This window comes from Mesoplodon bidens (genome assembly GCF_964165515.1).
Source record: "Mesoplodon bidens genome assembly, chromosome: 15".
NCBI lineage: Eukaryota > Metazoa > Chordata > Mammalia > Artiodactyla > Ziphiidae > Mesoplodon > Mesoplodon bidens.
This window is the reverse complement of record NC_138171.1, coordinates 16,284,235-16,303,718: the sequence shown is the minus strand read 5'-3', so window position 1 is coordinate 16,303,718 and position 19,484 is coordinate 16,284,235. Positions and strand designations below refer to the sequence as shown.

At 50.1% G+C, this 19,484-nt stretch overlaps 1 protein-coding gene across 5 annotated transcripts in view; it reads left to right on the top strand.

The window, feature by feature from the left end:
* The window catches only part of HNF4A (hepatocyte nuclear factor 4 alpha), a 32,908-nt gene extending 18,462 nt beyond the window's left edge, over nt 1-14,446 (top strand). For 2 of the 5 annotated variants that reach the window (XM_081257741.1, XM_081257737.1), the window contains exons 6-10: nt 2,587-2,674; nt 3,570-3,725; nt 6,602-6,868; nt 9,992-10,144; nt 11,203-14,446. In XM_081257741.1, the coding sequence (XP_081113867.1) occupies nt 2,587-2,674; nt 3,570-3,725; nt 6,602-6,868; nt 9,992-10,144; nt 11,203-11,345 (807 nt within the window). In that variant the 3' untranslated portion in view covers nt 11,346-14,446. The remainder of the gene's footprint in view (nt 1-2,586; nt 2,675-3,569; nt 3,726-6,601; nt 6,869-9,991; nt 10,145-11,202) is intronic. The other 3 variants (XM_081257739.1, XM_081257740.1, XM_081257738.1) reach the window with 3 other exon arrangements.
* The last annotated feature ends 5,038 nt before the right edge of the window (nt 14,447-19,484 follow it).

Below are 19,484 nucleotides of genomic sequence, written 5' to 3'. Positions count from 1 at the left end.
GTTTCTGAGAAGTCTTCAGGCAAGGCAGCTATGGAACTTTGGGAAGCCTAGGGCTTCTCGAAGTCTTCTGATGCCCAGGCTCTCCTGGAGTACGTTCGTATCACTTGGTGGAATACGCTGTGGAAACCCTGGTTTGGCTGGTCCTCACCCTCATACGGGGGCTGGATCAGATGCCCTCTCACACGGATTCCTGTCTGCTTTGGAAGAGATGACAAGGCAGGGATCTTGGCCGAGCTGCCCCTGCCTTTTCCCCTGCTCCTCATGTTCTGGCCCTGGTCCCCTCTGCTGGAGAGCCTGCATTAATGTTTAATCCCTCCTGTTCCTTCCCAGGGGCTCAACAGGGCAACAAGATCCCCCCCAAGCTAAGCAATTGTTAACCTCGGTTTCCCACCCAAACCTTCCTGGCTGGGGCTCAGAGCATTCTCAGAGAGCAGTGATGGGTGGCCAGTAACACAGAATAATCATTAACATCACCACCCCCCGCCTGCCCACCCCCAGAACAACCACCATGTTAGGGGGCTAGACCCAGGGCCGGGAGGGTTCCCAGCTCCCCATTCACGGTGTATAAGGAGCTCATCTTGCCCAAGATGGGTGAGGCACACCTGGGAGAATTAGGGGCACTGTCTGTCGACATTGCCCCAGGAACCACCTTCCAAGTTTGTTTGCTTCTTGGTTTGTCTTGGACATCAACCCATTGAAACCTAGAAGGCTGGGTAGCATTGGATAAGCGGACTAAGGCTTGGAGAGAAAGAGCGATTTGCCCAAGGTCACAGAACAAGGCAGCCACAGGGTGTGAATCCAGGTCTTCTGCCTCTTGATTGCAGAGGCGCTGGGGTAAGTGACGAAAGTCCTGCCTGGTGCCTGACGTATAGGAAGTGCTCGATAATCAGCATCCTTTGGCTTCCTTTTGCCCTGGTCATGGAGAGGGAGCTCTCGCCTCTAAGGCTGTTTGCCATTTCTCCTCTTTTCCTGTCACCTTCACCAGGCTTAACCATGGGGGAACAGATGAGGTAAGGGCATGGCTGTAGGAGGGGCTCAATCTGGAGAGGATGTTAAGTAGTTGGCTCATCCATTCACCTATTCCTTCCTGCTGCATTCAAACAAATATTTATCGAATATGTGCCAGGTATCCTCCATGCCTTAGAACAACTTCACCTCCTTAGAGAGGCCTCTTATGATCTCCTCATCGAATGCAGTTGCTCTTGCCCCATTGCTCTTTATCACATGACCCTCACGTTCCTTTCTTCTTCCCTCCCTCCCTCCATCAATCTATTTTTTCTTTCTCTCTCTCCCTCCCTCCCTCCCTTCCTTCCTTCTTTCTTTCTCCTCCCCCCTCCCTCCTTTTCTTTCCTTTCACCATTGTGTCCCCAAACAAGTGTCTGGCACTTAGTAGACACTCAACATTTGATGACTACAAGAATGAGCAATCCAATGAATTAATGAATAAAAGCATTTTTGCTTCCTAGTTTAGCCTGCTAAAAAACGTCCAAACTCCCTAACCCAACCTTTCAGATAAGATCCTTGAGGCTACCAGCCTGCTACTGTTTGACCAGTCCCATCCTTTGGTCCTCATGCAAGCACTGAAGCAGGTGGTTCTGAAAGGGCAAGCAATGTCCTCCTGTGCGCTGGCAGGGCTCCCACCTCAGACTTCAGTCTTCCAAGGCCTCCCTGTCCTCTCTGTAGGGAAGGGGTCGGTCAAGCAGATCCCCTGCCAAGGACCAGTGCTCACACCTTTGCCTCGGGAAGCAACATCCATGTCCAGATTCTTATAACGCTTTCTCAGAATCTAGAATCTTCCAGCGTCAAGTGGGTGGATGCCTTGGAGATCTTCTGGAGTAATGATTTCCCAAACACAACGGGTGCATCAGAATCAACCAAGGAGCTTGTTAATTTCAGATTCTTGGGCCCACCCCAGACATACAGAATCAGCGTCTCTGGCAGTAGGGCCTAAGAATCTGTGTTTTTACAAAACAGTCTTCATAATCTTTCATAGCTGATCCATGGGTAGGAATTCAGGACCCCGGAAAAAGCTCTAAAAGTTTTAGAACTTTTTGGGTTTGCAGACCCTCTTGAGAGTCTGATGAAAGCCCTTAAGTCTCTGCTAAAAAAAAACCACATACCCAGTTGTTACAGTTTCACCAGCCATGCAGACGAGGCCCAGAGGGGAGCAGCAGCTACCCTGGACACAGCAATTCAAGGACAGACTCAGCATTTGGTCTCCCGGCTCTGAGCACATGTTCTTTACCTTTCCAGGCAGTTTTATCCGTTATGGGAGGAAGGCAGCAGTTTTCTTTTCTTTTTCTTTCTTTTTTTTGACCACACGGCATGTGGGATCTTAGTTCCCTGACCAGGGATTGAACCCATACCCCCTGCAGTGGAAGTGTGGAGTCTTAACCACTGGACTGCCAGGGAAGTCCCAAGGCAGCAGTTTTCTGATACCCATTTTATAATTCAGGCAGGTAAAGGCAAGGAGAGCATTAAGCTGACTTGCCCAGGGTCATTGACTTGGCCGAGAGCAGCCTTCCCAGGGGTGCGGACACCTTCCCAGGGGTGTGGACACCGGACGCCATCCCTTCTCTCTTCCAGGTGGCCCTGCTCAGAGCCCATGCTGGTGAGCACCTGCTGCTTGGAGCCACCAAGCGCTCCATGGTGTTCAAGGACGTTCTGCTTCTAGGTGAGGATACTGCCTGCCCAGCCAGGGCTCTGCAGAGGGTGTGCCCAGCACGGAGCACACCCGGGCATGGGATATTTCCATGGTAGTGTGCAGGAGTGAGGGAGAAAGATCAAGAATGGTCCTGTCCTCAGTATTCTCAACTGGATACGCCACTCAGATGCAAAGAAATGTGGACTCGAAGAATTAAATTCCCCAGCATGCAAGTTAGAGCACAGTCAGGGTTAGCCCTGGAGTAACCTGTGCATTCTGATGTACTTTCTGGAGTAGGAGCAAAAGACATCCAGGAATGGCACAAACCCCCAGCCTATGTCACCTATGCCTTCATAGCATGTTTGTTTATTATTTTAAATGCTCATATAGGGTACACCATGAGCCCTAGTCTGAGTACTTTACAAATACTAACTCCTTTAATATGACGACCATATGAGGTAAGCTCTGTAATTTATTCCCATTTTATAGATGGAAAAACTGAGGCACAGAAAATGACTTACCCAAATATATCTGGCTAGTCAGTGGTAGAAGCAGGACTCAACCCAGGCAGTCTAGTTCCAGAAACTGAGCCCTTATCCTTGGTGCTTTTATGCCTCCTAAGTGGCCCTTTAATGTCATCAGTGTTGTGGGTCTGTTGTCATGTTGAAGAATGGAGCTTGGGTGATGTGAAAGGGGTCCTAGGAAGTCAGGCTCCAGGCCCAGTCCAGTGGCTGCAAGCAACTCATTCCTTTAATCTGGGCCTCAGCTTCCTCATCTGTAAAATGGGTGTGACAATCCCCACAGGCCCCTCCTCCCATGGGCACCAGCTGCATTATAACTGCCAATGGCAGGGCTTGTCCAAGGCTAGGGGAGAGGGGTACACCCAGGTGGCTTCCCCATCCCCTCTCCTTCCCAACCCATCCAGGCAATGACTACATCGTCCCTCGGCACTGCCCAGAGCTGGCAGAGATGAACCGTGTGTCCGTGCGCATCCTGGATGAGCTGGTGCTGCCCTTTCAGGAGCTGCAGATCGATGACAACGAGTATGCCTGCCTCAAAGCCATCATCTTCTTTGACCCAGGTACAGCCCACACCTCCCACCCTCCCCTGATGCTCCAGACCCTCTGTCAAACTTCTCCTACTGGGTTATGTACCCTGTGTTTACCACCTCATCTCTTTAGTACATCAACCAGGAGAGGCCATTTCTATTAGCTCCATTTAACAGATAAGGAAAATCAAGGCTCAAAAGGCTGAAGTGACTTGATAGGCTGCACTGACTCCAGAGGCTTGGTTTTTTTCTTTCCCACTTTACCCTTCTTTCCCTTCCTCCCTGCTTTCTGCTCCTTACCTCCTACCATCCCTTCTTTTCTTTCCCTCAAAAAATTTTTTATCAAAATAATATTTACACACACTTAAAATGGAAGTAGTCTTCCCCACCACACTTTTCCTGTCCAAAGCCTACTCCCCATGGGGGAACCATTTCCAATTCTTTTTACTGTTTCTTCTGGCAGTTACCTCTGCAGCTCTAAATAAAATGCTAACCATTCTATTCCTTGGTTTATCCATTTTAGAACATATTTTCCCTCTTGTGATAGTTGAGGATTGCACTTTTCTCTATCACCACTCCCATCTTTTCTCCCCCATCCTCCTAATCTATTTTTCTTGCTATTTCAGTGTCTCTACTGTTCGCTTTTATAATGTCCTGTGCTTATGCTATTACTTCTTGTCCCATTACCTGTAGGCAGTATCTCCTAACCCTTCATTAGCAGGATAAAGATAATGCACCCCACTCTCCCCATTCCATCTACTGACTTTCCACCTTCACTTTTTTTTTTTTTTTTTTTTTTTGCGGTACGCGGGCCTCTCACTGTTGTGGCCTCTCCCGCTGCGGAGCACAGGCTCCGGACGTGCAGGCTCAGCGGCCATGGCTCACGGGCCCAGCCGCTCCGCGGCATGTGGGATCTTCCCGGACCGGGGCACGAACCCGCGCCCCCTTCATCGGCAGGCGGACTCTCAACCACTGCGCCACCAGGGAAGCCCCCACCTGCACTTTTATACAACGTTGTTGTAGTTGTGTCTTTGTGCAAAGTGTGATTTCATTTCACAATGTCAAGATGGATGCCTGGGCTGCAAAAGCCTGCTGGCTTCCTTCCCTCCTTCCATGTTAGAGAAGACCTACTGTGTGCCAGATCCTGTTCTTAGGGCCAGGCCCTCCTTGCATGGAGATCGCCTCTAGTAAAAATAGTGGTAAAGAGGAAATGAGCACTGTTTATGGAGTGCTCACTAAGGCTCCGTTCTAAGTGCTTCCTGTGGATGATCTCGCTTTCCTACTTGTGAGGTAGGAATTGTTATGATCACTATTTTTCAGATAAGAAAACTGAGGCACAGGGAGATCCATTAACTTGCCCAAGGTCACACAACCAGGAAATGGCAGAGCTTGGATTTGAACTTCAGACTATCCAGCTCTCAAAGCCCATGTTCCTACCTACCACACGCTATTCCCCATTTCTTGAGGGGGTAAGATTTCTAGTTCTAGTTTCTTCGAGAGCCTGGCCCAGGCTGCGTCCCCTGTGGTGCTTGGCACGGAGCTAGATGGATAGTAACTGCTCAGTAAAATGTTAAGGATTACTGATGCTGAGTCAGGGTCAGCAACCTGGCTTGGATGGGCAGGTGACCTAGGACAGGGCCGGGCACGTGGGTGGTGCTTAATAAATATTTATTGACTGAATGAAAGAATGCATGAACGTGGCCCAGAAGAGAAAGCCCTGGACTGGAAATGTGGGTGAAGTTCTCTTTCTGCTGCTTTCTTTATCCATAAAAGAGGAAATAAAAGAGGAAATAAATGTATTACCTCCATGACGGTTGAGATTAACTATTGGATGACCACTTGAATCACCTTCTTAGTTAAGGATCTAGAATGTATCTACTGATTTTTTTTCATTCATTCATTCATCCTTCCGTCCATGTACCCATCCTCTCATCTAATTATCTATTCAACAAATATTGACAACACATGGTTCTGAGGGGTGGGTTTAAAAAGACAAAAGAGACGTATGCCTGCCTGTACAGAGTGACAATTACATCCTGTGTGCTCAGTAGTGACGGAAGAGCCACAGAAATTTGGGGACACCATGGACACTGAGAGTGCAGACTTTGGAGGGTGGAATGGAGACAGCTTCCTGAAGGAAGTGTAAACTAAGCTGAGGGCTTCCCTGGTGGCGCAGTGGTTGGGAGTTCGCCTGCCGATGCAGGGGACACAGGTTCGTGCCCTGGTCCGGGAAGATCCCACATGCCGCGGAGCGGCTGGGCCCGTGAGCCATGGCCGCTGAGCCTGCGCGTCTGGAGCCTGTGCTCTGCGACGGGAGAGGCCACAACAGTGAGAGGCCCGAGTACCGAAAAAAAAAAAAAAAAAAAAAACTAAGCTGAGACCCCAAGACGACACAGCCAAGGGAGCAGAGAAGAGGGGAAACTATTCTAAGGCAGCAGAAGCAGTGTGTGCCGAGGTCTGGATGGTGGGACTTTACCTGGGAGTCAGGAGCTCTAATTCACATCATGGATCTGCCAACAAGCGGCTGTGTGGCTTGGGCCAAGTCCTTTCCTTGTTCCATGCCTTGGTTTCCCCATATTTAAGATGAGGTGGTTGCAAGGTACCCTCTTGGGTGTGTTCCTGAAGTCCTGCCCCCCATCTTCCACTCCTTTCTCCCTGTTCTGCATCTTAGAAATGTGACAGAAACCTTTTTCTGCCTGGGTCTAGGAAGCTACAGCTTGCATTAGTGCACTCTGGTTCTTGAGGACCGTGAATCCTTGCCCCAGCGCTGCTGGGGACTCCCTATGTGAACCTGGGCCACGAGGTCCCCCATATCAGGGCCCCAGGAGTAAGGGGACATCTGGATCCCACCTCCCCAGATGCTCCAGGTGGCCCCCACTGCCTCCCTTGCACAAGCTCTCCCGTTGCAGATGCCAAGGGGCTGAGCGACCCGGGCAAGATCAAGAGGCTGCGTTCCCAGGTGCAGGTGAGCCTGGAGGACTACATCAACGACCGCCAGTACGACTCACGCGGCCGCTTCGGCGAGCTGCTGCTGCTGCTGCCCACCCTACAGAGCATCACCTGGCAGATGATCGAGCAGATCCAGTTCATCAAGCTCTTTGGCATGGCCAAGATCGACAACCTGCTGCAGGAGATGCTGCTGGGAGGTCCGTGTCCGGCCCAGGAGGGGATGAGAGGTGGGCAGGGCTGGGGTGGGGGGCCTCTCCAAGAGACAAGCCCCAGGCAGACCTGCGTTCACCTCTCAGCTCCATCACCTCCTCACTCTGTAGCTTTCGGCAAATCCTTTTACCTGCCTGAGCCTCAGTTTCCTCATCAGGAAAATGGGGATAATGGTCTGTTAATTCAGGTGCTGAGAAGCTAGCATGTTCCAGTCACTGTTCTAAGTGCTGGAGTTTCAACAAAGAACAAGATTCTGTCCTCCTGGAGGTTGTGTATGAGTGTGTGTGTATGAGTGTGCACGTGCCTGCCACTGTGATAAAGGCTCATGGAAACAGATGATTATCAAGTATATAATAAAGAGGGCAACTACAGATTTTGAAATAACCAGGTAATATGATAGAGTATAACTGAAAAGGGGCCTCTTTAGATAGGTTGGCCAAGGGAGACTTCACTGAAGTGGTGACTTTTATGCCACAGACCTGATGAAAGGAAAGAGAACATTTAAAAGCCGAGAGAAACATTCCAAGAGATGTAGTGCAAAAGGCCCTGAAGCAGGAGAGGCTTGTGTCTTCAAGAAAAATAAGGTTGTGAGATGGGAGGAGTTACGTGAGATGAAGGTGGCGATTGAGCAGAAACCAAATCATAAACATTGTCTTAGAGGCTATGGTCAGAAATTTGCATTGTATTCTCATCACTACTCTTATTAGAAGACTGAAAAATCAGACTAATGTTTTAAACAAACCATCCTGATTGTTGGGTAGAAAGTGAATTTCAGGGGAGCAAAGTGGAGACAGGAGACCCCTGAGAAATGTCACTGTCTCCAATCAGGGGAAGGACAAGGAGGCTAGGACTAAGGCATGACTGGAACTTGATCAGCATAGATGAACTTGAACATCTATTTGGAGGAAGAACCCACAGGATTTGCTGATGGATCAGATGCGGGTGGTGAGGGGAAGGCAAAGAGTCAGGGATGAAACCTACATGTTTGCTTTGAGGAACAGGAATGGTGGTGGAGTAATTTACTGAGATGGGGAAGACCCAGAAAAAAGAGCTGGAGGCTGGGGATGGTGGTGGTGGTGGTGAGGGATCCATTTTAGACTTTAGTTAAGCTTGAGATGACTGTTAGATATCCGGGTTGAGTTATCCAGGAGGCAGATGGATGTTTGACTCTGTTGCTCAAACAAGTGCAAAGGTGAAGATGAGAGGCAGCTTCGTGGTGTCCCAGAAACTAGGTGCCAAAGAAGGAGATAGAGGAAGACTAGCCGGGGGATAGGAGAAAAGCCAGGGAGAGTCCCAGCATCCAAGAGAAGAGTGTGTTTTAGTGGGGACAGACATTTAATGGTGTTAAATTCCACAGGAGGGAGGAGGCTCTTGGCGATTGCGTTGAGAGCAGTGTCAGAAGACCGTGGGAAAGGAAACCAGATTTGAGGAATGGGAGCGGGCATTACAGAGTGAGTGAGTTGGAAAGTGGAGAAGTGGGGATAGCAAGCGTATACTGCCCTTTGAAAATGTTTTGCTAAGGGGACCTGGGAGATAGCTGAGGATGATTGCAAGGGAGTGATCATAGTGATGCGCCACGGGATCTTGGCTGACCTAAGAGGAATATGGATGGGTGACAATAGTGAAAGGTGGGGGTCAGTGAAATGACAGCCTCAATAGGGCTGAAGAAGTTTTGCAGTGATGGTACTAGAGGAAGTGAGCTGGAAAGGTAAGAGGCAGGGTCTAAGTGAAGATGATTGAACTTAAGATTTTGGAGGCAACACAGTTACTGGTGATGGCCAAGGACGAGGTTTCTCAACCTTAGCGGATACTTGGGACTGGACAGTTCTTTGCTGAGGGGGCTCTTCTGTACCTTGTTTAACCACATGCTTGGCCTCTACCCAAGATATGCCAGTATCACTCCTTCAGTGGTGACAAATATTCAGATATTTTCAAAGGTCCCCTGCAGGACCAAAATCACCCCCAGCTGAGAACCACTGTCATATGGTAACTCCTTTCATTCTCACTTTGACCCTGTGAATATGGGGTCATAATGAATCAGGTGTCACTGAGATCAGGGTCAGGAAGGAGCTTGTGTTCTGTTGCCAGATAAACATGAGTAAGATAATTAATCTCTTCGGGTCCTCTAATCTCATCTGTAGAATGGGTTAATAATGATACCCACTGTACAGGATTGTTGTGGGGATTAAATAATGTCAAACATGAAAAGTGCTATAAAACAGTACCTGGTACATAATAGGTCCTCAATAATTGATAGCTATCATTGAAACAGGTATACTTTAGAGTCCCCTTGCAAGCCCTAAAATTCCATCATTGTCATATTAGTGAACATAGCCTATTACCAAACCTTATATATATGGTACTGTTATTCTCTGACACATTTTTTGAAGCAGTAACTGTGTTCCAGACACTTTGCTAGGACCTCGAAGAGAGAAGAAAAATACACCTGTAATTGTAATGCTCACAGACAGAAGTGATCGTTCCCAAAAGATGGGTTACAGATAAATGACGGTGGGAATTCCAAGGAAGGAGAGGTTTACTTACTACTGGACTGGGAAGAGTCAGGAGAGGCTTCCCAAAGGAGGAAATATGTGAGCTGGAATTTGGACTTAGGGATATTGGGGGAGCGGGGGAAGGGGAGGTAGACGGCGTCTTTAGGGGAAGTGACACAGGAGCAAAAGCACAGAGCTAGGACAGTACAGGGGACACATCGATGCTATAAGTAGGTCATTTGGGCTTCAGATATAGGGGATGAGGCTTAAAGGTGAGCTGGGACCAAATGGTTGAAGGACTTGCACACCAAGGATCTTTGACAGCCATTGATTGAATCCATTATATTAACATGTAATCAATACACTGCTTGCTGCAATATTTAAATGATCTCACAGCTTCTTTAGATGCCCCTTGTTTCTTTCAAATCACTTTATTCTCTTGGTTTTTGTGTCCTCTCCATACCTTCATGAAGCCTGTGGATACGAATGGAAGCCCCAGTTTACTAACCTGGAAATAGGAACCCAATAGGCACCATCAGTATTGGATGGGCAGGTTGATCGGCCACACTTGAGGAAGATGGTGCCTCAAGGCCCATGGACTTTATCCCAGACTCTTTCGTCCTCACTGAGTACCCCTTCTACCTGCAGGGTCCTCCAGTGATGCACCTCATGCCCATCACCCCCTGCACCCTCACCTGATGCAGGAACACATGGGCACCAATGTCATTGTTGCCAACACGATGCCTGCTCACCTCAGCAACGGACAGATGTGTGAGTGGCCCCGACCCAGGGGGCAGGCAGGTGGGCAATTGGGCTCCACCCAGGAAGGGGTGAGGTTGGGGCCTAAGAGGGAATCTGGAGAAGGTCGGGTCTAGAAGATGGGAAATGGGATAAAACAGTTCTCTGTGCTCCAGGGTAGGGAATGAGGGGTGAGACAGTCCATTGTGAAGGCTGTTTATTCAGTGAGGTGATTGACAGTCTCCACTGAATGAAGCGGCCCTTGGGATAAGGCAATCCACTGGGTGAGGCTGCCCATTGGGTGAGAATTCCATTAGGTGATGTTGTCCACTAGGTAAAATTGTTCATTGAAGTAAGACTGCCCAGTTGGGTAAGGCTACCTATTAGACAGTTGGGTGAGACTATTCATTGGATGAGAACCTCCACTGGGCTAGATTGTCCTCTGAGGTGAAATCTCACAAGAGTGAGTTTGTCATTGGGCAAAGTTCTTCAAAGAGTAAGATTATCATTGGGATGAGGTGGCCCACTAAAATGAGGTTGCATTTCATTGAGATTGTTCTTTGGGAAAGCTGGCCATTGAATAAAGTTGGCCCAGTGGGTCATAGTCAAAATTATTTTCTGAACTGGTAATGGGGCTGGGGCCATTAGCTTCTGTTACTCAGCTGCCTAAAAATCAAAGAAATGGTATTTTTTGAGCCAGTTAGCCAGACCCTTGGGTCTCATCTACTGCTGTTCCTTTTCTCCAAGAAAGGATGTTCCTGTCACATGTCCCATTGTCCATAGGGAGAGTCAACTTGGGCCCTGGTTTGAGAGCAGCAGCCGAAGTCTCCATATCAAATGGTGGAAGAGATGGGGGCTATGGGGACTTGGGCAAAAGGTTCTGACCTCAGAACCTGACCCAGCCCCAGCCTTCCAGACCTCATGGAACTTAGACTTGGTGATTTGGGACTCAGAAGGTTTGGGCCATAGGAGACCTTAGAAAGAATCTAGTCTAATTCTCTCCTTTTGTAGTAGAGGAAACTAAGTCTCAGAGAGGGGGACGAACTTTCCCAGGACTCTTCGTTTACTCCCCAATGGGCTGGCATTCTGAGCAGCCCCTGTCTGTCTCTCTATCCCTCCAGCCACCCCTGAGACTCCACAGCCCTCGCCGCCAGGTGGCTCGGGGTCTGAGCCCTACAAGCTCCTGCCAGGAGCCATCGCCACAATCGTCAAGCCTCCCTCTGCAATCCCGCAGCCGACGATCACCAAGCAGGAAGTCATCTAGCAAGTCACTAGGGGGAGGGGGCTCTGCCAGCCCCCCGGCCCCCTCAGAGAGCCCCTGATGGTCACTTGGTCACAGTGAAGAATGCTGTGACAACAGGGCCAGTCCCAGAGCAGTAATGGAAAGGGCGAGGGCCCTAGAACTTGGGCTACGGGCCACATCCCACTGCCACCCTTCACTGCCCGCTCTGGTGACGGGGCTGTGACTTGGGGAGACCTCAGTTGAAACATCCTCCGCTGCCTTGGACAACTTTTCTCCCGCCGAAGCCACTGCCTTCCCTTCATCCTTCACCCCCAAAGGAGTGCTGCCTGGAGACGATGCAAGACCTTGCTTAAACATGGCTCCCTCCCCACTCAGATTGGGTACTTTGTCCCTAGTACTGCCACATTGTCAGACACAGAGCCCTTCTAGGCTGGGTCAGATGGTGGCACCTTACCCATCCCTGTTCTCCTGTCCTAACCGCCACTGTCACCTTCCTCAGCCATCCTAATATCTCCAAAGCCACCTCTCCAGAGGCTGAGGAAGACTTGCAAACAACTCCCCCAGTCATCCCGGGAACATTTTAAAAGCACTGACTGGAGCTAGGCGCAGTGTAGGAGATTGTCGAGATGGGAGACGCCATTTCTCCTCTAACCCCTGGCTCTTTCCTTCTTCAGGGATTTGAGTGGAGCCCTTGAGTCAGAGTGATGATCCCTACAGGCGGCCAAAAATGAGAGAACAGCCCAGGGTGGACACTGCAGCCGGGAGCTGGGGGGAGGGCTAGAGTGGTCAGAGAAGGCAGCAAGGGGTAGCCTATGCGCCAGGCCTTTAAGGAAGGGCTGGATTCCAGCTGGTGGAGCAGATGAGACAGGACGTCCCAAAGAAGAGTGAACAGCCTGGGCCAGGCGGGGAGGTAGGAAGGAGGGTGTGGAGGGAGATGATGCAAGACGGGGCGGTCTGGAGCAGAGGGGGCACGCTGGGCAGCCTGGGGACCGTGAATGCCAGACTGAGACCTGACGACTTGGGTCCACGGGCTGTGAGTAGCCGGGGAGTGATGTGCAGTGAGCTGAGCTTTCAGGCGCTGAAGACCGCAGTCCTACAGAGGGGGGAGGTTTGGGAGACATCACATGGGGCCTGATGATGTCATCCAGGTGAGAGAGATGAAGCTGGGGATGGAGAAGACAGATGGGTGAACCTCAGGTCAGAGTGGCAGCAAGGAGGCATTATTCCACAGGGTCTGTCTCAAGGGCTTCCTCCCGGCGCTGTCTTAAGGCACTTGACCTGCACCATCTCCTGTCATCCTCCCTACTCCCCAGAGATCGTTAGTGAAGATGAAATTGAGATCTAAGAGGTTAAGTCATGTTTCTGGAACTCAGACAGCTAGTATGTGACCAAGTCAAGACTTGATCCCAGGTCTGCCCGGATCAGGAGCTCTTAACCTCGGTGGCTGAAAATCTTCTCTGAAAAGGCCCTTCTCTCCTCACTGGGATTGAGTGGAGGGACTTCCTGCCCGCTTCAGCAGCCTCAGAAGCCAATGCATCATTCTTCCCAGGAGCCCTGCCCACACCCAGGACTAAGATTGGCCTGAGGCTGCACTAAAGTCCACTTCGGGTCCAGAATCCTGTGTGCTGATAAACAAGGAGAATTCATGGCTCCTGGATCCCTTTTGTCTTCACTCCCCAAGTCTGGGGAAGGGGCATTCAGCAGTGCATTGGGAGATAGACCAATGTGACCTGGCATTCTAGAGGTGGGGTGGTTTGGATGGGAGCAAGGGAGAGATAAGAAGGATTGGATTTGAGACCTGCTCTGTGAAGCATCACTCAGGGTACCTTCTGGAACCATTAAACCCCAGGATGGAACAGCCAGCACCTCATCCATGCAGAATTTTGGAGGCTTTGGGAAAATTCTGGAAAGTGCCACTGGCCAGTAGGAATTAAAGAGATGTGTCCTGGGATTGGAGCTGTGCTTAGGTAGGAGAGTGAACAGTCAGACTGACTACCTGCCCTCCACCCAGGGCTGACCCTCCTGAGTGGATGCAGGCAGCACCCCAGTGCCCCCAGATTTCACCATTAGTGATTGTTCCTTTTTGTGAAAGAAGCATGAAGGGTATTGGGGCAGGTGTCCAAGGGCAATTGCTGCATCTCCAGTGCTATCAGGGTTGGCTTTCCTGCTCCACCAAGCCAAGTCCCCAGTCCCAGGAGAGGTCGTCTCCTGCTTGGGGTACTCCATGCTTCCTCAGCCACCCCTTATTCCTGGGGCGCTTCCCCAGAAACCCCAGCCAGGGCGCTCAGACTAGTCTGGGGCAAGGTAGGGAAACTGGAATCATTTCTGGTAATTGTCATTCCCCCTCTTTGCCCCTCCACACCCCCCCACCCCGCCCCAATGTTGCCCAGGCCTCTATCTGTCATGGGAGCAAAGCAGAGATAAGAATTTCCCATGGGTGGGGTTGAATAGCAGTGGCTTTTAACAGTAACAATCTTCTGGGCCAGGGGGCTAGTTCTCGGTCCCAAATCAACCTCCCTGGAGGAGAAATCCATTCTACTTTAATAATGTTATTGCAACGCAGGAAACACAAAACAAAGAGAATTTAGTTTTCTGACTCTAAACTGAGGACACGACACCACATTGGAAAATCTTTTTTTTTTCTTCACTACCTGAGTCGTGGCCCTAAAACATAAGATCTAATGGACTAAAAGAGGGTTGGGAGGGCAGGCACGGACCCTGTAATTCCTCCACTGAGACAATCCCTTCTCTAGGCAGCTCTCAGCAGCTTCAAGAACCCACATGGCTCTCCTGAGGGTGGACAAAGGGGAGCAGACCGTCGGAAATGGACGCTCCTCGATTTATTGTGATGACCAAGCTAATTATTTTGCCAAGTCGCTCTGTGATTTGCCTTGATTGTGACGAAATTTGAGATTTACATCGAGCATTTCTGGGAATGGGCTGTGTCCCGTCAGACTGATCAGCATCTTCCAGTGGGTGTGGATGCCATTGGGTCCTGTGCTGTCCCCTGAGCCCCTGTCACTGCCACCCAATGGGGCAAAGAAGCAAAAAAGATTTCTTACTCCTGTGTGTTTTAACAAAAGTTTATAAAAAAAAAAATAAATGGCGCATATGTTTTCTAAGTCCTTGGATGGGTGTCTTTTCTTCCTTTCAGGTGTTAGAAATAAGAATGAGAATAGTCGGGTAGTTCTTTTTTTTTAATTAATCAATAAATTTATTTATTTACTGGCTGCTTTGGGTCTTTGTTGCTGCACGCGGGCTTTCTCTAGTTGTGGCGAGCAGGGGCTACTCTTCGTTGCGGTGCGCGGGCTTCTCATTGCGGTGGCTTCTCTTGTTGCAGAGCACGGGCTCTAGGCGTGCAGGCTTCAGTACTTGTGGCACGCGGGCTCAGTACTTGTGGTGCACGGGCTTAGTTGCTCCGCGGCATGTGGGATCTCCCCGGACCAGGGCTCGAACCCATGTCCCCTGCATTGGCAGGCGGATTCTTAACCACTGTGCCACCAGGGAAGCCCCCTATCCCTCCCTCCAGGGGTGTTGTCAGGATGGACTTGAATGAGATCATAGCAGCTACGAGAGCTGCCGTGTATATGAGGTGCACAGAGAGTACCCACCCCAGGGGGCTTTGTGAGTGTGGACTCTTCACCGCCCCCCCGACTAGTGAGAAGCTAACCATTGAGATTTCCAGCCTCAGAGGCACCCATTCGCTGCCTGCCTGATCCCGGGGGCCACTCCCACCATCCCCTGTGCCTTCCCTCCACTCCCGAGCACCAGGAAATAATCTCTATAATATTGCAACAGAAGCCTCGTCCATGCCGTTGCCAGCATGGACATGGGGTGGGGGCCAGAGGAGGCTATTGCAGTCCTAGAGTGTGCTTAATAAATCCATATCAAAACCATAAACCTTGGGCTGCCATAAATTCCTCTGGCCTTGGCTCTCCACCTCATCAGCCCTTTGCCCCAGTTAATCTCAGATCTCTGCGTGGGCGGCCAGAGCTGCAAGTCTGCTTTCCATTTCAGCTGCAGAACAACATCAGCTCAGATGACACACAGCGCATCCCATTATCCCTATTTTAGAGACCATGAAACTGAGGTTCAGAGAGGTGAAGAATCTTGTCCAAGGCACAAAGCCAGTGAGCGGCTGAGCCAGGACACAAATACCATGCTTCTTCTACCAACCCACGCGGCCCCCCTGAGAACTGGGAATGCGCCTCCCCGCCTACAAAGGTTGCTTCCCCAGCCATGACACTGGAGGCTTTTATCCCTTTATCCCAAATGGAGCCCCCATTGCTCAATAAACGGGAAGGAGAAGTGGGAGGGACTCTGGGTGACAGGCTGTGTGAGGATCCAAAGGAATTTTCATGCAGCGTGAATGAGCTGTCATCACCAATTGGTGGGGTCACTCTACTTCCTCTTTTGTGGAACCCAGATCACTTGTGATCTACATTTCTCGAATCATGTGTCATCTGTAAATTCCAAGGCATGATCTAAGAGACATGAGTCGCAGGATCCCGTGCAGCTCTCTGGTGATGGAGGAGCTACAACCACATCCTGTCTCCAAGGCCCACATTTATTGACCTCTTCCTCTCTGCCAGACATTGCTGGACATAATTTAATCCCCACGACAACGCCCTGAGTCAGATATTCTTGTTGTATTTGACAAACGAGGAAGGGACTCGTCCAATGTTCAGAGCTGACCCAAGAGCTGAGGTTCAAACGCCCATTGTATGACCCCAGGGGCCACCATAATGGGACCAGGGAGGATGCTGATGACTCAGTCACTGCATGGTGAGCTCAGAAGTAGTGCAAACAGTGGAAAGTTCAGTTTGACAAATATTGATGGGCGGAGCCCTGTGCCAGAGCATCCTGGGGGTTATGGAGAAGTGGTGCCACAAGGTGCCTCCCTCTTAGGGTTTACAGTTTTCACTTGTAGAGGGAAAAATTACAGGCAGTTGAATATTAAGAGCCAAAGGAGTAAGAGTGACAGCTGGGAGATGGTAGTTTGAGGGGGGATGACGGCAGTCTGGGAAAGTCTCACTTGCTGGAGGATTCAGAGGCAATGGTGAGACAGAGAAAAGACAGAAGTGCGTTCAAGGTTGAGAGAGAGATGGAGCAGCAAGTCACGGCAGGCAGCAGGAAGCACAGCCCATGGATGGGAGGGGGAATAGAGACCAGCGTTCCCAGCCAGCGGTCACTGTACATGCCACCTGATCCTCTCTACACCCGCGTACCACTGTGCTTTCCCTTACTTACTATTTTTCTTTAAATCAATTCATAAGCATTCTCCTTCCACCGATCACTGACGTAAATGGAAGACCAGTATCACTTGCCACGTAAATAGAAGGTGATTGCAAAATTAGAGTGAAAAGAAAACAGTATTTTTAAGGTGGAGCCAGATAGGATTGCCCAGGGAAAGTTCTACACTTTCTTCTTCAAACGGGAAATTGACAAGTACTTAGAGGTGAAAGGCATATGTTTCCAATGGAGACTTTCTCCGTAAAGTTTTCGGAAGGAAGGAAGAGACTTGTAAAGAGACAGGCTTTGGCGACAATCTCACTGAATACCATCTCTGTGTGTCCCTAAAATCACTCAGCATGCCACTGAAGTCCTCAACCCACACCTGGAAGCACACCATGGCGGCTGGTCTGGGCCAGGTGGGGAGGGCCTCAAACACTGGGCAACCGGAATTTCTTTGGGGGAAATAGGAAATCACTGGAGATTGGAGATCAGGGGAAGGCTGTGGCCAGATCTGTGTTTTGAAAGGCTCATTCTGGCAGCTTTGTGGAGGATGGATTGGACAGGGTGCAACTGTAAACAGGGAGACCAGTGAAGATGCTCACGTGCTGGGCCAGGTGAGAGATGGTGAGGCCTGTGCCCGATGGAGGCAGTAGAGATGTAGAGGAGGGACCAGTTCAAGAGACATATGTTCATTCATTCACTCACTCAACAAATGTCTATTGGGCGCCCATTATGTGCTGTGCCCTTGTCTAGGCACCAGGGTACACAGGTGAGCAAGACAGATAGAGTCCCTGACTTCCTGAGGTTTACCTCCTAGAGAAAGCACTCAGACAACGTTTGAGGGAATAAATTTAAAAAGGTAATGTGGGGTTTCCCTGGTGGCGCAGTGGTTGAGAGTCCGCCTGCCGATGCAGGGGACACGGGTTCGTGCCCCGGACTGGGAAGATCCCACATTCTGCGGGAGAGGCCACAACAGTGAGAGGCCCGCATACCACAAAAAAAAAAAAAAAAAAAAAAAGTAATGTGAAACAGTCAAGTGCTCTCAGACTGTAAACGGTCAAGTTCTTTGAAAGTAAAACAAGGGGACTTCCCTGGTGGCGCAGTGGTTAAGAATCCACCTGCCGATTCAGGGGACACGGGTTCAAGCCCTGCTCCGGGAAGATCCCACATACCGCAGAACAACTAAGCCCGTGCGCCACAACTACTGAGCCTGCACTCTAAAGCCCGCGAGCCGCAACTACCGAAGCCCGTGCGCCTACAGCCCGTGCTCCAGAGCAAGAGAAGTCACTGCAATGAGAAGCCCCCACACCGCAATGAAGAGTAGCCCCTGCTCACCACAACTAGAGAAAGCCCACGCGCAGCAAAGAAGACCCAACACAGCCAAAGATAAATAAATAAAAAATTTTTTAAAAAAGAAAGAAAGCCAGTAAAGCAAGGTATGGTGACTGTGAATATGAAATAAAAACAACAAATAGATTAATTTGAAAGTGTTGAGGTTGGAGTAACATCAGATCGTGGGGTCAGGGAGGGCCTCCCCGAGGATGCGAGTCTGGGCTGAGCTCCGGAGGTTGAGAAGGGGTCAGCCCCGCAGAGCTCTGGGGGAAAGGCAGGAACCACAAGTGTAAAAGCCCTGTGGTGGGAGCCAGCTGAGCCTCTTGGAGGCTGAACACAGTGGTCCGTGTGGCTGGAGCAATGTGGGAGGAGATGGAGTCTGGCAGGTGGACGGGGCCAGGACGGTGGCGGTGGGGGGGGGGACGGGCCTTCTAGGTGATGAGAAAGGTCGTAGATTTCATTTTTGGTGCAATGGGAAACTCTTGGAGGTTTTTCAACAGGGAAATGATGTGATCTGATTCATATTCTAAAAAGGTCACTCTCTGCTGTGTAGAGAAGGGACTCCATGGAACAGAGTGAAAGCAGAAAAGCCCAGAGGTGGTCTGTGCAGCAGTTCAGGGGAGAGACAATGGCAGCTTAGACTAGAGTGGTGTGGTAGGCAGAATTTTAAGGTGACCCCAAGACTCCTGCCCCCTGGTCTAGACACATCTTCTCTATATTATTCAATGAGACACAAATCTAGATGTGAAGGGGTTCTGCAGATATAATGAAGGTCTCAAACCAGTGATTTTGTGATATAGAGATTATCACTGACGGGCCTTCCCTAATCAGTTGAGTCCTTGGGGTGGGGGGCTGGGCTCTTTCTGGCATATAAAATTAGAAGCAGGAGAGGTATTTGACGTGAGGGAGGCTCTCTGTGGCTGGCTTTGAAGATGGAGGTGGCCACGTGGCAAGGAATGTGGGTGGTCTCTAGAAGTTGAGAGTAACCCTCCCCAGTGGACAGCCAGCTGGGAAATGGTGACCTCAATCCCGCAACAATGAGGAACTGAATTCAGGCAACAACCTAAATGAGCCTGGAGGTGGCTCTTTCCCCAGAGCCGTCTGGTAGGAATACAGCCCTTGACTTCAGCTGTAAGACCCTGGGCAGAGAACCCCATTATGCCATGCCTGGACATCTGACCAGACACTGTGAGATAACAAATGGGCATCTTTTTAAGCCACTGAGTTTGGGGTAATTTGTTACACAGCATTGAAAACTAACACAGGTGGTGGTGGGGAATGGTGGTGAGGTTGAGATGTTTTGGAAGCCACACCGCCAAGACCATGCTAATGGATTGGATGTGTGAAGGAAAGAGAAGTAACCATGGGGCTGGTGGCGCTGATTATTGAAATGAGGAAGGCTAGAGCAGCTCTAGATTTGGGTTAGGAAGCAGAGTTCTGTTGGGGATGCCAATTCGAGATGCCAATTAAGCATCCAAGGAATTACTGGATATACAAGCCTAGAGCTCAGGGAAAAGTTGGGCTGCAGAGGAAAAGTCCAAGCCACAAGTACAGATCTGATTTAAAAGCCAAATGAAAATACTGCTCAGCAAG